The 18,635-nt window shown below is 40.0% G+C and overlaps 3 protein-coding genes across 8 annotated transcripts in view; 2 read left to right on the top strand and 1 right to left on the bottom strand.

The window, feature by feature from the left end:
- Positions 1–2,132: 2,132 nt before the first annotated feature.
- Positions 2,133–11,463, top strand: wdr61 (WD repeat domain 61). Of its 3 annotated transcripts, none has more exons than XM_010884311.4 (11): positions 2,133–2,193; positions 2,621–2,674; positions 3,599–3,626; positions 3,720–3,825; positions 4,175–4,347; positions 5,062–5,210; positions 7,479–7,572; positions 7,781–7,874; positions 8,783–8,875; positions 9,278–9,356; positions 10,860–11,463. In XM_010884311.4, the coding sequence occupies exons 2-11, from the start codon at positions 2,663–2,665 to the stop codon at positions 10,947–10,949; spliced, it is 918 nt and encodes a 305-aa protein (XP_010882613.1). In that variant the 5' UTR covers positions 2,133–2,193; positions 2,621–2,662; the 3' UTR covers positions 10,950–11,463. The 3 variants fall into 3 exon arrangements, with proteins under 3 accessions (XP_010882613.1, XP_010882612.1, XP_010882611.1); XM_010884310.4 differs by lacking the exon at positions 2,133–2,193 and adding an exon at positions 2,211–2,307; XM_010884309.3 differs by lacking the exon at positions 2,133–2,193 and adding an exon at positions 2,218–2,363.
- Positions 11,464–11,881: 418 nt separating this feature from the next.
- slc25a44a (solute carrier family 25 member 44a) overlaps positions 11,882–18,635 on the bottom strand; it is a 9,461-nt gene continuing 2,707 nt past the window's right edge. Inside the window, exons 1-4 of one of the 3 annotated variants that reach the window (XM_010884315.3) lie at positions 16,736–16,958; positions 15,449–16,143; positions 15,108–15,235; positions 11,882–14,843 (exon numbers count right to left, since the gene is read on the bottom strand). In XM_010884315.3, the coding sequence (XP_010882617.1) occupies positions 14,652–14,843; positions 15,108–15,235; positions 15,449–16,088 (960 nt within the window). In that variant the 5' untranslated portion in view covers positions 16,089–16,143; positions 16,736–16,958 and the 3' untranslated portion in view covers positions 11,882–14,651. Of the gene's footprint in view, positions 14,844–15,107; positions 15,236–15,448; positions 16,144–16,735; positions 16,959–18,635 lie in introns of those variants that run through there. The other 2 variants (XM_010884317.3, XM_010884316.4) reach the window with 2 other exon arrangements.
- ireb2 (iron-responsive element binding protein 2) overlaps positions 14,778–18,635 on the top strand; it is a 27,316-nt gene continuing 23,458 nt past the window's right edge. Inside the window, exon 1 of one of the 2 annotated variants that reach the window (XM_010884314.4) lies at positions 14,778–14,856. Coding sequence is in view for 1 of the 2 variants with exons in the window: in XM_010884312.4 (XP_010882614.2) it covers positions 18,473–18,497 (25 nt within the window). In the remaining variant the exon portion in view is untranslated. Of the gene's footprint in view, positions 14,857–18,409; positions 18,498–18,635 lie in introns of those variants that run through there. The other variant, XM_010884312.4, reaches the window with a different exon arrangement.

Genomic DNA, 18,635 nt, shown 5'->3' with positions numbered 1-18,635 from the left:
GGACCCGGATGAACATATAAGTACCCATACACTGCACACTCAACTACAAGAATTTGATAAACTGACGATTTTGCAAGTTTTCCTATTTACAAAGCATGTAGAAGTCTGTAATTGTTATCATAGGTTCTCTTCAATTGTGAGTGACGGAATCTAAAAAATCCAGAAAATCACATTGTATGATTTTTAAGTAATTCATTTGCATTTTATTGCATGACATAATTATTTGATACATCAGAAAAGCAGAACTTAATATTTGGTACAGAAACCTTTGTTTGCAATTACAGAGATCATACGTTTCCTACAGTTCTTGACCAGGTTTGCACACACTGCAGCAGGGATTTTGGCCCACTCCTCCATACAGACCTTCTCCAGATCCTTCAGGTGTCTGGGCTGTCGCTGGGCAATACGGACTTTCAGCTCCCTCCAAAGATTTTCTATTGGGTTCAGTTCTGGAGACTGGCTAGGCCACTCCAGGACCTTGAGATGCTTCTTATGGAGCCACTCCTTAGTTGCCCTGGCTGTGTGTTTCGGGTCGTTGACATGCTGGAAGACCCAGCCACGACCCATCTTCAATGCTCTTACTGAGGGAAGGAGGTTGTTGGACAAGATCTGATCTCGCGATACATGGCCCCATCCATCCTCCCCTCAATACAGTGCAGTCATCCTGTCCCCTGTGCAGAAAAGCATCCCCAAAGAATGATGTTTCCACCTCCATGCTTCACTGTTTGAATGGTGTTCTTGGGGTTGGGGTCCTCATCCTTCTTCTTCCTCCAAACACGGCGAGTGGAGTTTAGACCAAAAAGCTTTTTTTTTGTCTCATCAGACCACATGACCTTCTCCAATTCCTCTTCTGGATCATCCAGATGGTCATTGGCAAACTTCAGACGGGCCTGGACATGCACTGGCTTGCAGTTAATACAAGTAATGAGTGGAGAACAGGAGGGCTTCTTAAAGAAAAACTTACAGGTCTGTGAGAGCCGGAATTCCTACTGGTTGGTAGGTGATCAAATACTTATGTCATGCAATAAAATGCAAATTAATTATTTAAAATTCATACAATGTGATTTTCTGGATTTTTATTTTAGATTCCGTCTCAGTTGAAGTGTACCTATGATAAAAATGACAGACCTCTACATGTTTGTAAGTAGGAAAATCTGCAAAATCGGCAGTGTATCAAATACTTGTTCTCCCCACTGTAAGTACACATACACTGCACATTCAACTACAGTTTAAACTGAACATGTAAGTACACAAACACTGCACATCCAGCTACAGTATAAACTGAACATATAAGTACACATACACTGCACATCCAACTACAGTTTAAACTGAACATATGAGTAAACAAACACTGCACATCCAGCTACAGTTTAAACTGAGAAACTCACCCCTGTCAAACAAGAAACAAGCATTCAAAATGGTAAAGCATTCATCATTATATGGCAGTTTTATTTTACTATCACTGGAGCCAGACGCACTGCTTGCCTAATCTTTTCAAATTCACCATCATCACTGTACAGGGAAAAACTCCAAGTCATGGAAAGAAATGCAAATGTGTCTGGAAATGACATTAAGCTCAACTATTCTGTCATGGTTAGTTAAGTGGCACAGCCAAACAGCAGAGGCTCACAGAATACTGCAAGCCTTTTCTGAAAAAGTAGTTTGGGTTACTGGAGGTAAACACAGACAAAGTAATACAAATGTCATGTGTTTGTGGCTAATGAGCTAGCAAAAATGAATACTTGTAACATGTTGTGTGTGCCATTCTTTGGGTGCTAATCAACAAAACATTACATGAATATAGTAGCTTACAAGTCAGTATTCTTCTGAGCAAGTGCATTTTTCATTATGCATACAAGTTTGATATTGAATGATTTTTTTTGTCTGGGATGGTTGCATTTTACAAATTGTTCTAGATAGAAATCTGTTAAGGTTGAATGACTCATTTTATATCCACACTGGAAATGTGACAAGATCATTTAAAATTTAACTATCAGGGGAAAAAAATAACAATTCTCTGGTATGGAAGCATATTAGATACTTAACTCTTCTGACCAATAAAACGTGAGGTCTGAGAGAGGAGAAACTTTTAATCTTTGTTTCCCGAGGAACCGAGACAGCATAGGCTTTGACACGCCTTATTTCTGTTTGGGCAGTTCAGTCCTCTCCTGCTCGACTGTTTACTAGTCACAGGTAACAGCGTGTCATTAAGTTGCCTATCTCGGTTCTTATGCTGTGTGTAAAAACGCGTAGGGGAACTTTCAACCAGCATGCTTTGCGATTTGTTGTCATGGCGGTTTGCTGAAGGTAGCTAGCTAGGAAAACGTTTTTCATGTAGCTGTACTTTTTATTGATGTGTTGAGGTAAATCTAATGTATAATATATGGCACATTTTTGCATTATCAAGTTGTTCTAGCTAGTTTAACATATTAGTGTATTTTTGTCTGTAATGTAGTTACTAGTGTAGCTATCGGCTTTACAACTGTACATACTAGGGTAGCGTCAATTCACAATAGCTAAGTTAGCTAGATTGCTGCTGCAGCTATTAGCTTGTTTGGTTTGCTAGATGGAAAATACTAAACGTTGGTTAATGTTATTCGTTTACATTATTAACTTTTAGGACTTGGACGTTAAAGCCGCTTGCAAGATATAAAGAATAACCATGACCACTCAAGTAAGTAATATACTTTACTAAGATAACGTTACTGGCCGCGTAACTAACATTATCTTGTTACTGTAGCTTACTAGTTATGTCTACAACAAACAGCGGGTAATGTGACGCGTTGCTAAACTAGAAACAATTTGGGATTCGAAAACATCGGAGGTTATGTGGAAGCCAGGAGTTAAATTAAATGTGAACTAAGCAGATAGTACGTAGCGCTGAACCTTCTGCATGGAAATCTGTGTAAGAGAAAAACTATATCTTAGTTATATAGCAATAACGTACAATAAACTAAATTGAGAAGGAAAAAAACATTGCTGTGGAATCGCATGATCTACAACAGGCCTACGTTTGGAATGTCAGTTTATTTTTGTTATTGGTCAATTCCTTGCTAAAATGTTCTCCTTCACAAGGTTATGGCCATATCTACAATCAACAGGTTGTTTTTGGTTGAGTTGTTGTAGCATTATGACACCTGGGTTTGAATCCTGCTCACAGAGTGTGGTGCAATTGGCCAGCACTGTCCACATTTTAGTGGTTAGTTATATTGTTGCCTTGTGGCTTGGGCAGATTTGAAGATTGGAGAGTCCTTTCCCTCCGGCTTATAAGGACTATGGTATAGACTTGCTGATTGACCAAGCAGCTTATTAAGAACCAATATGGCATCAGATGTGCTTCAGGGAACAGACATCTTGACATCTACTTTTTCTGCTGGGAGTGGCGTTGATGAGGCAGGGCCTTAATTGCATATGGGGATAAAAAAACAGGATGAAAGTTAGTTGTAGTTTCTGGGGTGTATTCGTTCCGACAAAACGTTTTATTTTCAATATGTCACATTCAATAATTAATGCACACATTGTAATGTTATGCATAATGGTTTGAGAAAGCAACTTGTGAACAATCCACTAACTATGTGCCAATTTATTTTCTTTCCAGTACAGTATTCTGTTCAAGCAAGAACATGGTGAGTATTTTCTAACAAGTCTTCAATATTAGCCTCTCCTTGTTCAAGATTCACTGCCAATTCACATATGTTTGGGTGGCGCTTTGCCCACAGCACACGACGATGCCATCTGGACTGCTGCGTGGGGCAGAAGTGAGAGAGATGGTTTGGAGACCATAGTCACTGGCTCTCTGGATGACATGGTGAAAGTCTGGAAATGGTAATGATGTGTTTATTGTGTTTAATTGAGTCAGTACAGTTAACTACAACAGCCCCCTGCCCAAACAAATACTCATAAAATGCCAGAAAGTACATGGGTATAAATTGGTATCACAGATTGTAGCTGAGCTACCACCTTTTTAAAGTTGACCGATCAAATAATTTAGGTATATAGTTTTGTCGTTTTTATGTAGAATTGCCAGATATTAGCTTATAACCACATGGTCACTAAATTATAGGCTAACTCAATAAAAACAATTATGATGGAAAAGAGAAGCCCTGGAGGGAAGGGGTTGGAAACCCTGTACTAGATGTCAGCCATTAATTGCTGTCTGTCTGTCTTCACTCAGGTCAGATGAGAAGCTGGAGCTGCAGTGGACCCTGGAGGGCCACCAGCTAGGTGTAGTCTCAGTGGACGTCAGTCCAAATGGAGCAATCGCAGCCTCAAGTTCCCTTGACGCCCACATCCGCCTTTGGGACTTGGAGTCCGGGAAACAAATCAAGTCCATGGACGCAGGCCCGGGTAGGACATCATGATTTTGACCCTGTCCCCAGCCACCCTGGGACATGTAGGGTTGATGTTGAAACACTGATCTGTTGAGGTTCAGCAGGTCTCAGTTAGTCATGCTGCCATTTTAAACAAACATGCCTCAACGATTGACCACAATTACAAACCTACAGCCAAAGCTATTGATGGGAACAACATCTGGCCCTTTGGGAATTTTGTTTAGCTGTTGACTTTGTGTAATTAAGGACCAGTGGCACAGGAGTTACATCATACATCTGTTATAAAGTCTTCTGCGTTGGCTGTCGCTGTGTCTTTTCACTGTAGTTACCTCAAAAGGTTTTACCCTTGATTACCTTTCCCTCTCCATTAATTCAAACCGCTTGAGAAACACAGTAGCACACACTAGTGTCCTGGTTTTTACTTTTATGAACTTCAAATATAATAATATACTGAGCAAATGTTAAGGTTTGAATCCTCAATGTTCTCAATGGTTTTACTGAGTTACAGTTTCTATTATGAAATCAGTCAATTATAATACATTTGTCCCAATTTATGGATTTCACATGAGAAATACAGAACAAGGAACCAACACTTCACATTTTATATTGCGTTTATGTTTTTGTTCAGTGTACCATGTTCTACAAAGTTAGCTAGCCCAGTATGTTTTTTCCCCTGATATATATTTTTAAACAGCTTTTTTAAGTGTTTTTTTTTTTTGTCTCATTCTAGTTGACGCCTGGACAGTAGCCTTCTCCCCAGACTCCAAGTACATTGCCACAGGAAGTCATCTGGGAAAAGTCAACATCTTTGGGGTTGAAAGCGGCAAGAAAGAGTACTCCTTAGACACCAGAGGGAAATTCATTCTAAGCATAGCTTATGTAAGAAACTATGTTGTGCTTATTAAGTGTTTGCTAGTTTCAACAATGGGTGTGAACGTTTTAGTATTTAAACAACGCCAAGCTAATTAATGTTACACATAAAATTATGACCATAGTACACTTATTACAAAACTGTCACTAACAGATGCCCATCATCAGGGGGGTTGCGGTTGGTGGGTGTCCCTTTGGTTGATTCCTGGCAATGTGGGTGGATTGATTTCCTGCCTGTTGGGCTCTGTCCGGGGCCTCCCCCGGGTAGGGCCACAGTGTCACCAGACCCCCCCGTCTCAGTTCCAAGGTCTTACGCTGCTATATTATTGTGCTGGGGGATATGAGGAATGCACTTTCTAACTTTTCTCAGTCTCCTCCAGTTTTACATTTTAGGAGGACATGAGGTCCTGGTCCACACCTGCGGAGTACCTGGTTTGGGGGGCCCTTTGCTGTCCCTGTCCTTGTCCACCTGGTCATACTTTTGACCTAGTCTAGAATCAAATAGACTCTGGATTTAGCCCAGAGAAATGTATTTATTATTCCAATTGGACTCCTAATATCTCACCCTGCACAGCCAGAAGAGGACTGGTCACCCCTCTGAGCCTGGGTCCTCTCTAGGTTTCTTCCTAAAATTCGGCCTTCTTAGGGAGTTTTTCCTAGCCACTGAAATCCAACACTACTGTTGTTTGCTCCTTGGGGTTTAAGGCCGGGTGTCTCTGTAAAGCATTCCCAGGGGAGTAAGAGGGAGAGAGGCTGGGAATCAGCAGAGCCTGATTGACAACTGGATTCTGTACAACACGTCACCTCATGTCCTTCCTTCACCAAACAAAACTGTAATAGTATTAGCTGGTTTAGGGTGGGAGGATAGTAATGCGATTGACAAAAACAAGTTTGAGGAAACTACAAGTCAATGCAAACTGATAGACAGATCGATGCAAATATTTAAATGGGGAAAATATCAGGCACTGATAGGTAAACTTTTGTAGACAGAAATTTGAAACTCTCACTTAAAATATTAACTATAGATATTTTCTGGTCGTTTATGCTAGTAGAACAATAAAAATCTTGCATGTGGCCCATTTAACTGTTAGTCAAGTAATCTGTCCATCTGATTTTAACTTTTAGTTCTGTAGTTTTAGTTCTTATATTGATTTCCCAGATATCTCCTAATTGTCACATGAAGGCTGCAGCATGAGTTTAGTCTGGTGCCCATTTGATGTTATAATTTGGACAAAAACATCCTACATGCGGCGATTCATGTGGAGAAAAAATTATAATTCTTATTGGTTTTACCTGTTTTAGTAGATCGGTTCTGCTTACCAATTAAAATTCTTGTTAGATTCTAGTCCCAATGCAGATTAAACCATTCAAACATTTTACATTGTAATGCAATGGTCTTTTGACATGTACTGTATCTTACTGGCATTCCTACTTTTGGCATAGAGCTCATAGCAGTGTATTTTTATTCAGCTTCCCAAAAACTCAGGAGTCATGCAGAAAGGCAAGACATTTGTTGAGAGCCATGGCAAGCGTTAAATAAAATGTTAGTGAGGAGCCAGGTGTGCAGAGACCATTTCTGTCCAGACCGTTTGACCCCGTCCCACCAGGTAGCCATTGAATTAGCCAGGTGTGCAGAGACCATTTCTGTCCAGACCGTTTGACCCCGTCCCACCAGGTAGCCATTGAATTAGCCAGGTGTGCAGAGACCATTTCTGTCCAGACCGTTTGACCCCGTCCCACCAGGTAGCCATTGAATTAGCCAGGTGTGCAGAGACCATTTCTGTCCAGACCGTTTGACCCCGTCCCACCAGGTAGCCATTGAATTAGCCAGGTGTGCAGAGACCATTTCTGTCCAGACCGTTTGACCCCGTCCCACCAGGTGGATCTTAGTGATTTGAGCTGTAGCCTCTCTCCCTCTTACTCCCCTGGGAATCAGCAGAGCCTGATTGGACATCTAGTTTGTGCTAATCTCAAAGCTTGTTAAGAAGGAACGTTAATGAGGGTAAAGTGCACATCCATGGCATCGGCTGAACTGTCGGAAGAAGCAATAAAGCAAAAAGATATCTGCATTTTCTTATAGTCATTGGCTGTTATTGGGGTTCATATATTAGTGGGTGACTATCATGATACGCAACTTAGAAATCATGTAATTGTAAAAGTACAAAAAAAGAGTAAAATACAATGTAGACTGTATAGCTCAAAACCAGCTTCATGGCTATCAGAAATCTAGGTCTGCTTCAATTTGGTTTGACTTTTCCTATTATCTTCTCCCCCCAGAGTCCAGACGGAAAGTACTTGGCCAGTGGAGCTATAGATGGAATCATTAATATCTTTGACATTGCCACTGGGAAACTACTCCATACGCTGGAAGGTATGTTGTCTTTGTTTCTTTTCTCTCTCCCTCCCTTAATTCTTTGGGCCTCTCTGTGTACCTCATTGTTTTGCTACATGAGTCAAATTGCTGAGCATAATGTCACTTGTCTTTGGGTTGATTAGGTTTAGATCTCACAAGGCATTATATCTCCAGGGTATGTGTTCATTTATCAGACCTGTGTTCTCTCCTCTCTCTCTTTCTATAGGTCACGCTATGCCTATTAGATCACTGACGTTCTCGCCAGACTCGCAGCTCTTGGTCACTGCCTCAGATGATGGCTACATCAAGATTTACGACGTGTAAGTTCACTGGGGGTTAAAAGTGAAACAGCAGTCACATGATCTCTCCATTCAAATGGCCACGCTCCTTCAAAAACACCTTAAAGAGGGATCTCCCCTAAAAGTGTCTCAGACCACCACCAAACACAATCCCAATTCATATGAGGTTCAGGTGTGCAGCAGGTCGTTTGGGGGAGTGATTGCACTGCTCCGTTTCAATGGGCTTAAATGTGATGTCATTGTTTTACTCTTTTAAACCAATAATTGGTTTCCAAGATGGAACTTTTCCTGTGGAAGGAGATTTCAGATGGATGATCATGTGACTGCTTTCCCCTATTAAAAGCCACCTGACCCCAATGCGGTCTAGTTTAGACTCATTTTTGGCCACAGTGGCATTGAATGACTATTAAGTCGTCTTATATCTGGTCTGAATTGCCTTAATTTGAAGGCATTAATGCATACATTCAATGAATTTGTTGATCTTTGGGGCTTTTTTTCTGAGATCCAAGTGAAATGTCAAAGCATGTTCAGCACCCTGCTGACTTCCACCCTAGAATCACCCCAAGGTCTGCCAGACCTTTTCAGATGTCAACAGTTGTCAGAAGGCAAGCCAGGTCCCCATTCACACCTTTAGGTTCTGCTGTTGCTATCACGTTTCTTTTTTGGAAGACAAAGAACTGCAAACCATTACTATAGCCAGATAAACAGCCTATGTAGCTGTTGGTAGAGCCTGTGGTTTCCAACACCAGGGTTGTGGGTTTGAATCCCACGGGGAGGCAGGTTTGAAAATATATTCACTCACTTTTGTTGTGGATGAATTCATTTGCCATATGACTTAAATGGTAGAATGTAGAAGAAAAGTTCATGCAGCAGCCACTGGTGGTGCCAGGTAGCTAGTTATTAACTCATGGAAATCTTTTTTTTTACAGGCAGCATGCCAACTTGGCAGGCACTCTGAGTGGTCACGCGTCCTGGGTCCTCAATGTGGCCTTCTCCCCCGACAACACACACTTTGTGTCCAGGTACTACCGGCGTTTCCATGTAAACAGTCATTGTTTATGTTAAAGGGATAGTTCAACAATTTTGGGATTTGCCTCATTTTTACTCATCTGTAATGGCATCAGGGTGGCCCTGCTGACTGAGGGGTGAATGAATGTTCCCTTTTTTTGGTCTTTTATAGTCAGACCCCAGATTATTTGTTGTCATTTGTTAACAGATGACAAGTTTTAACTCGAACAACATAACCATTATTGTTCTGTCTACATTTCTTTCATCAGTCCAGTCATGAGAGATCTGTTAGTTTAAAGTATGTTGGCCCCCCCCCCCCCACACACACACTAGAAACGACAGGTTTGAATCCAAGAAGAGGTGTTAGATTTATTTTCTGGGAGGATGACATTATTTTTTGCCTTTGCTCTTGTCAGCTCATCAGACAAAAGTGTTAAGGTTTGGGATGCCAGCTCCAGGGCTTGTGTCAACACTTTTTTCGACCATCAAGACCAGGTGAGAACATTTACTTTCAATGGCCAATGGATTTTTTTGTATTTTTTAATCCTGTTGTCTCGTAGCTGTTTTAAACATGCGGTATGAGACTTGCTATTAGCAATTAATTTAACTTAATTTTGGGCTGAATGTACAGTATGTTCTTTATGTGCATAATCTACAAGAATAACTGCTTTTTTAATATCACATCAAATCACATTTTAAAAAGTAAGACTGTGTCCTCGTTAGTCTCACCAGTTACAGAATGGTTGCCATATTGAATCAGAGTCTGTAAATTGTAAAATAATATAAAGAAAGTAACTTTTTGTTTTTGAAGAAGACCATTAACTTGAATTCAGACAATGGCATTATTGTAATTCCTTTATGATAGTCTTGCTGGAATCTTTTTTTCTTTTTTAATTAGGTGTTACGTTTTAAGACCCTCCCCCCACAGGCCAGTTGGTGTTGCTGTGTTTGTTTGTCACTGTTTTCACACAAACAGCCCCTTTGTGCAAATGCATTGATGGTAAGACCCAATTCATTTTGGTGTGCTGCCTAGTAAATACGTGAAACCGGGAACTGGCCGACGTTAGCACTGGAACACGCATCACCAAGCAGTCTTCAGACCCTTGTAAATATATAAACGTTTTTAGAAGCAACTTTTCACACGTTATTCAACCTAGCAGAAAATACCTTTTCTTGACACGTATTGGTGTTGACCTTAATTCACTGTATGGTTTACATCTAGTTTGGTCACAAGAGAAAATGAGGAAAGGGATTAAAGACTTGGGTGTCAGTTGTGCGCGGTACGGCTTCCTTCCCATTTTGGTGCGACAGTGTCTGGCCACTCAACACAGAATAGGGGAATCAATGTGGCTGTTTCTCCCCTCATATCCCGTCAGGTCCGCCTGTTGTGTCTCAACACTGGCAGCCTGAATAATCCCAACTGTCATTAGATCTCCTCTGCCAACGCCTGAAGGGAGGATTAATCTTTTCTGCGAGAAAGCTGCAAATCCAGAGACGCGGTTCTGAAAGGAGAAGAGATAAGAGGCAGTTGAGTGTCTGGTCGGCTTCCTCCTGAACGAAAGCTGCTGAGAAGTGGAAATGATGTGGTCAAATGCGGAGGCTTAAACTGTGTTTCTTTTGTAGCCGTATGTCTTGTTCACTAATTGGGAAATTAGTTTTGACTTGCCATAATGGATGTAGCTCTGCACTCTGGGCCAGAATGTCAGATGTCATTTCAGGGCGTGATGATTATTGACGCAGCACATCCCTTGGCCTGTCCCACTACCATTCTTGCTTGTTACAAAAACTGCAATCAGTTAACAGTTCAAAAAGATTTTGCCTGATACCTGAATGGTGCAGACACATGCCACCTTCTGTTAAAAAAAAAAAAACTAATACCACGTTGGTTTTGAACTAAATGCCTGAAGTATTTTAAGTTATCTGCACATTTCAACAACTGTAGCCATTCCACAATGTAACTGTTGCTTCAAACATTGTTTTCATTTGTGGCCTGTCCAGGTTTGGAGTGTGAAATACAACAGTAAAGGTTCCAAGATCGTGTCGGTTGGAGACGACCGGGCCATCCATATCTACGACTGTCCCCAGTGATTCATTGGCTCTCATTCCAACCACGCTGCAGTACACCCAGGACAGGCTGAATACCTGCATAAGGCTGAATACCTGCATAAGACTTCAACATAGCTCATTACTGTGGTGCAGCTCAATGTCCTGATTAGTTTTTCTTTCCTCTCCGATCTGGAAACATACCTGGCGTTAGCGGTCACCAGTCCAGCTGCTTTTTCTGAAGGTGAAAGCTCAGTTCAGACCACAGGTTCCAAGCTTGTTCCATTGAGGGTATTGGTTTTCACTCCTGTCATTAATTAGTTGGCAGCCCGCTTCAGCTGGTTATCTAAACTGGACATCAATCTAAGGGAACCACCTCCCCAAAAAAAGTTTCAATTTGGACTAAACTTGATTTAGACTGAGAGTCACCCTGTCCATAGCCTGTGTACTATATTCATCCACTGAAATCAAAAATATTATGGAGGGGGAAGTTCAATGCCATTCATTATCTTGCAATTAATGACATTTGTTCAGAGTTAATAAAAAAACTTTTTTTTTATTGTTGTATCTTCATTTTCCCACTTCATGTTTTAGTTTGTTTATAACTAAGGTGGATGATATTAAAATTAATTTCAACATTTCCTCTAAATTATATTGAAAACCGAATTTCTTAAATGTGAACTATTCAATGTTCCTCTTCATAAATTGAGAAACAAAGAATGTAAACCCTAATCCTTAAATAAAATAACAGGGATGTTTCCCAGACAGTTTAATGTTTAGAAAACAAATGACTGTAAAGGATTTCCATCAAACAGCACATGAATAGAGTTCGGTTCAGAGCAGACGCTGGGCACACATTTTCAGAACGTCCATCTCGGGTTGGGCCCCAGTTTCTCATTACATGTGCTCAGTCTTGTAACCCAGTGCTCCCTCTAGTGACAAATCATCAGTACTGCACATTGAATAGAAATTCCCACTTCAGAGCAAGTGATGCTGGTGTTTTAAAAGAAAAAACTGTGCAAAGTGACAATCATTTGCACTTGGTATTTGACATTTAGCATGTTCAAATAACATTTGTGCAAATATACTGATGTGAATGATTTAAACCAAACAGTGTAAAAAGAACTATAATACAAACATGTTTCTTCCTGAAATAGTTGATGATAATGACCTTTTCTCTGAGGAAAATTCTTAATCATTAACATATTAGGTTTTTGGGATACTTCACAATTAAGCCTGGCACCAAATATCTCCGAGCCAAATGTCTTAAATTTGGGGAATGTATGAATAGATGGGCAAATCTGACTACAGAACAAACTTAATTTCACAAATGTACAACATAAATCCATCTACAACTCTTACAGGAAACAGGAGGATACGTTAAAAACAACAATTTCACAAAATCTGCACAATATTCATGAAATGTACAAATCATAAATATAATTGTTGTCATTTAAGGTGAAACGCCATACCATGTTTCAAAAGGACAAGGGAGCTTTTATGAGTTTCAAACTCCTCTCTAACCAATGAACTGAACACTTGTGTGAATGTGTAATATGGTAGTTTGGAGTACAATTGACATTTTTAGAAACGCGTATAAACAATAACTATACTGACAGTGCTAAGATGGAAAACCACACAAGTGGTTCCCGACTTGCCTCCAGTTGGCTCATGTTGGGCTTACTGCTGATGCAACAGTTTAGCAGCCAATGTTGCAGATGGCTGCGAACAGACTGAACTAATTGCCTTGCATCGTGATATTTAATGGTATTTAATTCCCAGAATGCATTACTGTATAAATGATCATTACAACCCGTCTTTATGGTATATTGCATCAGGAGTAGGTGGTACTGTCTGTACATTAAATAGAGGCAGTTGGTCATTCATTATGTATAATGGAGCTACATTATCCACCAACATTTCCCCCTGCAAGAGTGTTAGGCATATTTACCAGGTATGAAGGATGAATTAATTCTCAATCTTTAAATTGAATGTCTACCAAAGTTAACTTCTCCTTCGCTAGACAACTCTTACAGACTGACAAAATATATACACATATATTCCTTGAAAACAAAAGTAACAATTTCTCCAGTTACCTCAAAACACAATGATAAAATTCCCCAGCCTCCCATATGTATAGACATACAGTAGCTCTCAAAAGTATTAACCCCTCTGTGACTTTTCCAGATTTCAATGTTACAGCATAAAATCTAAATGGATTTAATCAGTAACACTAGAAACCAGCCATGTCATTGAATCTTCAAATTGTTGTAAATTTATTTACAAATATAAAACAAATAGTGAATGTGTAAGTGGTCACCCCCCTTGCTGTGGCACAGCTGAATGAGCTTTGGTACAAACAATTGTCTTTAGAAGTCACATCATAATTTCAAAGGAGTCCACCTCTGTACAATTACACATATCAAATGATTTCAGGTGAAATACACCAGTCTCTGGGATGACCACCAGTTGGTTAGTAGAATAAGGCACTATATTAACTGTAAAACATTATATGAATATAAACTGTACAACCTTCTAGAACAGGCCATCTCAAAAACAGAGTATCCAAACACTAGGCAGGGAGGCCAACAAGAGGCATATGGCAACTATAAAGCAGACACTGTGCATACTGCAACAACATCCCAGGTGCTGTTTGCTTCACAAAAGTTGCCTTTATGGGAGTGTCAAAAAGAAAAACATTTTGCTGGGAGTTTGCCAGAAGGCATGACAGAGATTCTGAGATCAAGTGGAATATGATTCTATGGGCTGATAAGACCAACATAGAGCTTCTTGTCCTCAACGCAAAGCGCTATGTTTGGTTCAAGCCTTACTGCACAACCATCCCTCCCATAAAGCATGGTGGTGGCAGCATCCTGTTATGGGATGTTTCTCTGAAACAGGGCCTGGAAAGCCTGTGAAGATGAAATGGATGCAGCAAAGTACTGACAAATCCTGGAAGAAAACCTGCTGAAGTCTTGGTAGAAGTTTCATCTTCCAGCAAGACAATTACCCCAAATATAAAGTGAAAGCCACACTAAAATGCCTTAAAAACATGAAAAAGACTGGACCTCAATGCATTTGAGAATATGTGGAAAGAGTTGAAAATTGCTGTTTACCACAGGTCCCAATCCAACTTGAAAGATTTTGAATAATTTTTTAAGAATGGGCAAAAAAGTGTTACGTCCCAATGTGCACAGCTGGTAGAGACCCAAATAGACTCCCAAATATTTACTGAAAGGGGTGAACACATTCAATTATTTTCTGTTTTGTATTGTGTAATTTATTTAATTTGCATAATTTACTATTTTACATTATGGACTTTGTGTTGATCAGTGGTGGAAAAAAAAACTCCATTTAGATTTTAAGTTGTATCTCAGTAAAATGTGGAAAAGTCCAAAGGGGTGAATTCTTTTGAGAGCCACTGTATGCATGTGCGTGTTTGTGTGTATATATTTATATATGTTAATATATATCACTCCTCGCCCCCATATAGCTGATGTGTGGTGAGTCTTCTGGCATGAATGGGTGCAACCAATTGGTGGTGGATGATTTTGCTGCTTACTATGTAAAGCGCTTTGAGGAAACCAAAACAGGTAGAAAGGCGCTTTATAAATCAAATTCATTATTATTAAAACATCACAAAGGCAAAGGAAAGCATTTCTAAAAGGCAAATCTGAATCGTTTATATGACGGACCAGGTATCCCCAGCTACTAACTCTGGTCTATTTCTTGTTGTCCCTTTGACTTTTACCAGTGTCTTGAGTCGACCAGCTCAGGCCGCAAGCTGAGTCTCTTAAGGGTCTCGTATCCCACAACAATGACCACGGCTGTGGGCGTGGAGGAGATGATGCGGGCTGACAGTCCCTTGGTCATCCCCCAGGGTCCTTCCTCTTTCAACAGCTGCTTAAAGGTTTCGATAACAGACGACCTGCCCTCAACCTTAGGACCCACGGTAAGAGATGTTCATGTAAAAAAATAAATATAGAACATACCTTCTAGAGTTCAGTGAGAAATATAGAGATCTAGGTAGAAACCCACAAAACAGGAGTTTCTTTAGTATTTTGACAACTAAGTGGTTAAAGTGAACATGCAGAATGTCTGTTCTTATACACGGCAATCCAGAGTGTCTAGTTACAGGCATGGTATATGAATGGCCATAGACCACTGCTCTTTATGTATAATGCTTAAATGTTATACTTTTACCTGGACTCTGGCCCGAACAACATCCATTGGATTTGTGATTGTGGAGGCAGTCGCCGCTGCCATTGGCCCAGCTATGGCTTGCAGAAGGAGGTGTGGACAATCGCTGGGTGCTAGTTTGGAAAGGTTCTCTGTAAGAACATAAGGAAAATGTGAAATACGCATCTAATGCTAAATTCAAGCTACAGACAATTACATCCCAAATACATTTACATAATTTCTTGGCATACACAGACATGAGTATTTACCCAAAATACTATAGAATGTAATATCCTGGAAAACAGCTAACATTGACTACTGCTTGCTTAACATCTGCCTACTTTGGCAGGTTACAAGTCTCTTACCTGCATAAAAATGATAAAATGGCCACCACACTGCACTGTTTGGGATGTAGGTGAGGAGAGAGGCCACGTATCCCCTGTAAAATCCCCGGAAACCATCAGCGGCGCATATCTGCACCACAATGTCCCTGGTTTGTCCAAAAGTCAGTTTGCCCTTGGACGTTGCCACTGCTGTTGCTTTGGGCTTGACCTTAAAGCGGCTCAGGTGCCCCCCCTGTCCTTGCATCATCAGCTGCTGAGAAACCACGTCTATAGGAACAGTAATGGTCTGGGCCACCAAAGAGGCTGCCCCACCCGCCACCAGAGACTTCACTGTGTTATTGCTTGAGTACTGGGACACATACTTCCTGACCAGTTCATACGTTGTGACGTAGGCCTGGCCTGATATCAAGGTGAAGGTGTTGACCATGAAGCCTCGGTATAAACCTTGCACACCTTCTGCTTTTAGGATCTTGTAGAAGGCGTCAAAAGTGCCAGTGTAAAGGGACTTGCCCTTCTGAACCTGCAGCCGAGTGCGGATGAGGGTGAACGGGTAGACCGTAGCCCGTGTGGTCATGGTCATGAAAATGCCCAGGGAGTAAAACTTCTTTTTGTCCAGGTCTTCCCATTCAATAATCCGGATTGTGCGTTTCTTTTTCTCCATCCTGCCTGCTGGGCTCCACAGCTTTTTGTTAAATGGACCACACCCTCCACAAAACCTGACGAACAGAGACAAAGATGTTGAGGTAGACATGTCATGACAAGTTTTTAAGAAAGATAAGACCATGTATAATAGTCTCAGAAACCTAAAAAGTTTATTTATATTTTCATCTATATAACACTGCACCAAGTGTCTAGATAACTTATTCAACTTAGTGTAGCAAACATCATTCGCGGTAGCTCTCAGACTAGTTAGCTTTCTTAAGTAGGAGCTGTCAAGTGTAAAGTTAATGCGGTTGGTTAATACATAATTCTACCGTGTCAGAGAGAAGACAATTAACTTGGACCTAAATGGTTAGTTGCCGAAAACAATGTAATACTGTATAACTGTACTTAGGAACTCCGTTTCAATTAGCTAACTAGCAATAATATGGGTTAATGTGAGCGACCTGCTTGAGTTAGAAGTGGCAACAATGTGTCAACGAATAACAGACAACGCAGGCTCTTTTGAACACATTGTAGCTGCATCGTAGGATGTGTTGATAAATAATGGTATAGTATATGGCAAACAAATGTGTATTCGTAAGAATATGCTAAACACATTGGTTTATCATTCAGCTCGTTCGAACAAATCAGGGAAACGTGACTAACCGTGTTAGAGAGCCATTTTCGAATCTCGAGACGTCATGTATATGTTGCAGAAACTATGTTGTAACTGACGTAACATTCTAATAACCTTCAAAATGTCACTATCCGTTGAAAAGGCCCGTCGACTTTTCATGCCTCGGCCTAGCTCGAATATTTGATGTTGTAAAAGTAATCCGGTCCATTCGTCAATGTGTACGGTCACCGCTGCCTGCATGAATATTGACAAAAGGTGAAAGTTCATACAACGTGACTTAAATTGACCCAGTATAATATTTTTTTTTAATAGCGATTTTTACATATTGGCATTGCAAAGTAATCATATCATTAGTGACACTGATTGTGATGCAGAATAATTTTTGTTTTAATAATACGTCCTACACAAGCATTGTCATGACGTCAGAAATTGTCATGTGACCAAGCAGAGTAGTCATTTTTTTGTTCTCCGTCGCTGACAGTGATACATACTGAATATATTGAATAATAAGACAATTAGACAGCACCCTTTGAAACGTATGTGTGCTTTTGCGTAAACGTATAGACCCTCAAGACTATTTTGGATATGTCACTGTTATGTTACTTAGCTCCACTACCAATTCCTCACTCTGCAACTATATATCGTATCCTGATAAATCTAGCTATGTCGTGGAAAAGGCATAATAATGATCAAATTCTCATGTAGATTTTTCTGACAGTATTTGTACTTGGGACAATACTGATGCCTAATGGGAGGGTGTGATACCCATGTGAAGCTAGCAACAATAAAGAATAGTGAATCCTGGAATCTTCTTATAGCCTTCAAAATGAAGGGCATCTAACCTCCGAATCGAGGTAATGCCAATGGTTATAAATAGTCGAATCATGCCGTGTTTGGACTAGAATGTGTTGGAATGTTGTAATGTAAATTCAACCAAATATAATGTATTGTCTATTTTATTCCACCAAAACCTATATATATATAACTTTTTGTTAAACTTGAATTATTATTGAACTTGAATTCTAAAGAGTATACATTAATACTAGCATTGTTGCTCTTTTTGTGGCACTTCTAAAATAAGGCTATATAAGCACGCTATTATGTATTATACATATGTAATTAACATACATGTGCAGCCAAAACTAGAAATGATGTTGTTTATGCAAAAATTATGCGTCGTCTAGCCTTAATTGAGTTTCCAACTGCTAATAAGGTAACTGCTTCGCAGACACAGTGTAAATAGTCATGGATTGTCACACCTGTTTTCAAGTTTAACCTAATGAGGATTTGCTTACACCCTTTACACATTTAAATCCAAGGCCAACCATGATAAAAATGTGAATAGTTTGGCTTTATTTAATAGAGCATAAATATGCCGAATGCTTATTGTGGGTCATTACATGTTTATTTTCTGTAGTCCAAGAATAAAGCTAAGAAGCACATTTTTGTGTAAATTCTTCAGAAGTTTTAACAGTGAATGTGGATTTCCACATGTATAGTGGATTAATTTCTCACAGTTAAAGTTGTGCTACTGAATCAGAGCTATGATGCTTATATTTACAAAACTTCTGTGTGAGTTGTAATCTGTGTTTTAGTCCAAAGACGGCATGATACCACCACTAGTTATGCTTTCCTTGCTTTAACTGGTACACTTTTATTTTGAAGACAAAACACAAATTCAGCTTTTGTTGCTTATCCTTATTGTGGCTTCCTTCACATAAATATGATCAGGGAGAGTTGAAGTCGTGTATATTTCGTAAGTCATCATGGCGCTCACTTCCTCAATAAAAGGTAAGAGTAGTCTACAATGAAGTTCTTATATTGCATAGTGGATTCTTATTTCACCCAATCAGCTTGACAGTCATTTCCATAATTCCAGGATTATGAAACATTAAATTCTGAAATGTCTCACGTCTACTTGACGCTTCA

This window comes from Esox lucius, chromosome 19 (genome assembly GCF_011004845.1).
Source record: "Esox lucius isolate fEsoLuc1 chromosome 19, fEsoLuc1.pri, whole genome shotgun sequence".
NCBI lineage: Eukaryota > Metazoa > Chordata > Actinopteri > Esociformes > Esocidae > Esox > Esox lucius.
This window is presented reverse-complemented; position numbering and strand designations above follow the sequence as displayed.

Coding starts and splice junctions, on each gene's coding strand:
- wdr61 (XM_010884311.4), top strand. Junction 3,627..3,719: donor TCTGTTCAAGCAAGAACATG/GTGAGTATTTTC, acceptor CTTTGCCCACAG/CACACGACGATGCCATCTGG. Junction 4,348..5,061: donor GTCCATGGACGCAGGCCCGG/GTAGGACATCAT, acceptor GTCTCATTCTAG/TTGACGCCTGGACAGTAGCC.